General features: G+C 47.1%; 1 protein-coding gene across 1 annotated transcript; it reads left to right on the forward strand.

The window, feature by feature from the left end:
- Positions 1-1,242: 1,242 nt before the first annotated feature.
- On the forward strand, positions 1,243-4,178 carry LOC112106699 (CMRF35-like molecule 5; the record flags this gene model as incomplete). The annotated part of the gene is made up of 3 exons (XM_024200086.2): positions 1,243-1,292; positions 2,023-2,373; positions 4,021-4,178. Coding segments are annotated over exons 1-3 (552 nt in total), but the record flags the coding sequence as incomplete, so codon positions are not given.
- Between the last annotated feature and the right edge of the window lie 9 nt (positions 4,179-4,187).

Consider the following 4,187-nt stretch of genomic DNA (forward strand, 5'->3'; position numbering starts at 1 on the left):
CATTTCCTGGCTCTTACCACCGAGTCTCAGCAATAAAGGGCTCCACGCAGTCTCCCTTCTGTCCGTTTGGTTTCTGGCGCAATTCCTCTTTGCAGTAGCACCAGCAGCAGTCCAACGGGCTCGCAGCCCCTGGCCCCTTAGCTTCCTGGAGGGTGTTGTAGTCCTCTCTGCCATTTCCTGCTGCCTTTTTTTTTAATAAGGGTCAGCTAATTAAATTTCCAGCTCTCTCTCAGGTGCAGTGGGCAGGGCTAATCGGCCAGCCAGCCCCAGGCCTCTGACCCCAGAGGAATGGAATCCCTTACACCTTCACACCTTGCTTAATGGAAACACAGACAGAGGTTTGTTTGAAGACACAATTCACTGGGCTCCTTGCACATTGTTACCGACAGTCTCCCAGGTTCAGGTGCCAACCACGTTCTCCAGGGAGCTTCTGTCCCACACAGAGCCCTTGTGGGTCATTTTCCACATGCTCAGGTTCATACAGGAGCAGGACACGCTGACTCTCACCTCTTTCCCACTGGGTGAAGATAAGAGGTGCAGCACAGGGCTCTCTCAAAGGTGTGGTAGGCAACCATAGGCAGTGCAATCAGTACAGGGGTCACAAGGAAGCCAACCAAACTATCCTCCATCAGCAGAGCCGGCTGGAAAACTTCTGTTTCATGAAACATTTTGAAGGGAGATCATGGCACTGCAAGAGGGTAGCGGGAAACCCCTGGTCTCCCTACACTACAGCTGTCCCAGGCTGATGGAGAAGTTCCTTCTTCGCTGTGAAATTTAGAGCAGCCTCCAGACCATTTGAAACACCTTGATGCCCCCCGACCCTGGCTAGCGGAGATGGGTGCAGGAGAGAATCTGGCCCACATTGTGTAATACAGAAACTAAGAGTTAACAAAATAGCATACACTGATATTCAAAATGTTATTTGAAGCTATAATATGCACCATCCTCTTGCCTAGCTCCCTATGTTCAAGTTTCAATAGCTAAGTTGTTGTGCTTTTTTAAATGAGAAGCAGCTGGTAGTTCAAATACACAGAAACACAGGCACCCGTCCCAAAGACTAAATTGAGGGACGTTGCTCCAGTTAGAGAATTTTCCCAACAATTCCAAACCAACACTGTCACTCCAGAGCAACACGTGACAGACAGCGACAAAGGGAGTTCACTTCCTACCCGTGAGGGGAAATTCATCTTCACAACACCGAAGACGCCTGGAGGCTGCATTGCACTTCTCCAAGACCTAAGCCTACAGGATGGGTCGCTTCCCAGCCCGGCTGCTATTGCTGGCACTAACAGGTAAGGCACCGAGAGATCATCCCTCCCCTCCCGTAGACACGGAATATTCCGTTTGCTCTTGCATTTGTAGCACACTGCACTTGTTTGCTCTTGCACTTATCACGTTGGCCGGCTGCGAGCAGGCACGGAAATTGGGCTCCCAGCTATTTGTGATGGCAGGAAATGCTCTGCCTGCTGGGTCTCCATATTTTTTTCCTCAGCAATTGCATATTTGAGAGAGAAAAGAAAAGCTATCAAGTGGATTTCAGGGAGGATTTGAACACCCCAAATTGTGAAAACAGGCTCCTCTCCTGCTAGAAGGGATTCCTTATCCAAACCCACCTAGGAATTGGGTCCTGTCAATCTGGAGAAAGCAACAGAGAATGTGCTGTAGCGAACACTCCTACACTGAAAAGGGGGTGCACTAGATGATCAGACCGGTGCCAGTTTACCAGACTGTACCAGACACAGCCAGTCTAGCTCCTGATTAGTTGTTCACACTCTAATCCACTTTGAAGACTGCGTAATGTAAGCTCCAGAGTGGAACAGAGCATGGACTATTAAATGGGAAGGAGACAGCTGATATGCACTGGCGCTCAGGACAGAGGCTCATTTAGGCAGGGGTAAGGAGCTTAGAAAAACAATTACAGCAGCCTGAAGTAGTCGCAGGGATGGGCAGGTCATTGGTTAAGAGCCACTGTCCCCACAGGTCATTCTCACCCCTAACGTCAATTTGTTCTTTCCTTGGAAGGGCCCTGCATTGCAGGAAAGGACCTGGAAATGGTGAGAAGAGTGCGGGGAGGCGCGCTCACTACAGTGTGTCACTACAATGATCACAAGTATTCACAAAGTGAGAAATTTTGGTGCAAGGAGCTGTCAGACTTGGAATGCCGCACCATAGTCCAGAGCTCCCCCGCAGCAGGAAGGAATTCTCCAAATCCTCCAGATGCAAGGGTCAGCCTAAAAGACTTGAGAATTGGCTGGATTTCTGTGTCCATGACGGAGCTCCGGGTAGAGGATTCGGGAATATACTGGTGTGGGGTTTCCGATCATATGAAGATTATCCCATTGAAAAAGATAAAAGTGGCGGTATCTTATGAAGGTGAGCTACAGATCAGTGAAGAGCAGGTTGGGACACAAATCAACTCAAAGCTGGATATTCCAAATTAGACTCATGCTCCATTCCCAGGTTTAAAACAAATAAAAGGAAGTTTTATTCACACAGCACAGTCAACTTGTGGAACTCCTTGCCTGAGGAGGTTGTGAAGGCTAGGACTATAACAGGGTTTAAAAGAGAACTGGATAAATTCATGGAGGTTAAGTCCATTAATGGCTATTAGCCAGGATGGATAAGGAATGGTGTCCCTAGCCTCTGTTTGTCAGAGGGTGGAGATGGATGGCAGGAGAAAGATCACTTGATCATTACCTGTTAGGTTCACTCCCTCTGGGGCACCTGGCATTGCCACTGTCGGTAGACAGGATACTAGGCTGGATGGACCTTTGGTCTGTCCCAGTACGGCCATTCTTATGCTCTTATGTTCTTATTCCCAGTCCTGTTTCTAAATAAAACACATTCTGTACAGACAGACACGCCAGTGATACTACAGAGCGATGGTTAATGTATTTTAACCCCAATTTTATATCTACTTATAGAAAAAACATACGTATCAGATGCATGTATGCATTTAAATGTGTGTGTGTATACATAAACACACACACACACAAACACACACATACATGCATCTATACATCACATGCTAGCACATATATAGGTAGAAACCAGAGCTGGTTGGGAAATTTTGTTGCCCTATGAAAACTTTTGATAAAAACAAAAAACCGTTTTTCCATTGTTTCTCAAAACACCACAAACAAGGGTTTCTGACCCCCTTAAAACAAATTGTTTTGGGTTAAAACTGAATATTTTCAGTTATGGGTCGTTGGATAAAAAAAATCCATATTTTTCCAGGAAGGTGAACATTTTTTGCTCATATTCTCTGTTTCACACACAGCCATTTTCCATTAAAAACAAATACCCCTTTTAGACAGAAAATCTTTGGCCAACTCTAATAGAAACCCCACGACATGGAGAAACATCACTCCCAATTTGAAGTCCTGGTTACCAGTTGGAATGACCAATAAGAAGGATGGTCAGACCAGCTGCTAGACATCCCAGACTCTGGGGCATCTTCACTTCTACCACCGCTGTCCCGTTTAACTGTTTCTTGTTACTGTTGGTGAAAGGTGCCGCCACAGCAGCCCTGGAGCCTTATCCTTACACACAGGGGAGGCCCAACATGGTGCAAGCTTCCCCATGATCCCTCAGCCCTGTCCTGGGTGGTCCCCCATTCTAGGGACGAGGGAGGCGTCCCATCTGCATGGCTCATTCAGTCCTTGGCTCCTCAGATGCTAAGACTGCCAGGAGCAGAGGGGCCAGTGGTGAAGGTGCATTTTCAAAGTGATGGCAGCATTAGCAGATGCTCAGGCTGGATTCAGGGCTGGCCCATGGTGGTTGATTGCAGCTTGGATACTGTGCAGTTTTCCGGTGGTAGTTGTGCACAGCCAATCCTAGGAAATATTTTCCTTGGGCTGGGAGAGATTATTTCCATGTCTTTTGTATGCTCCTGTTGGGCTGGGGTTTGGTCTGATCCTTTGTCTTCAGATTTAGATGCAGGGGGCATTTATACACCCACAGGACATGTCTCTTTCCTTCCCTTTCTCACACTAACCAGTCACCGGTCTTTCTCGCCAGCTCCCATGAGGCTATCTGCCAAAAAAGGAGACTCCATCTCTCTAAATTGTTCCTATTTTATGATGGACGACAGCAGAAGACCTAATAATTTTACCTGGTGCAAAATGATAACCGCAACCAGATGTCTACCTTTCGTCAGCGTTGAGATTGATCAGATTGTTAATATG

Source organism: Terrapene carolina, unplaced genomic scaffold (assembly GCF_002925995.2).
Source record: "Terrapene carolina triunguis isolate 2854851 unplaced genomic scaffold, T_m_triunguis-2.0 Scaffold34599, whole genome shotgun sequence".
NCBI classification, from domain to species: Eukaryota; Metazoa; Chordata; order Testudines; family Emydidae; genus Terrapene; species Terrapene triunguis.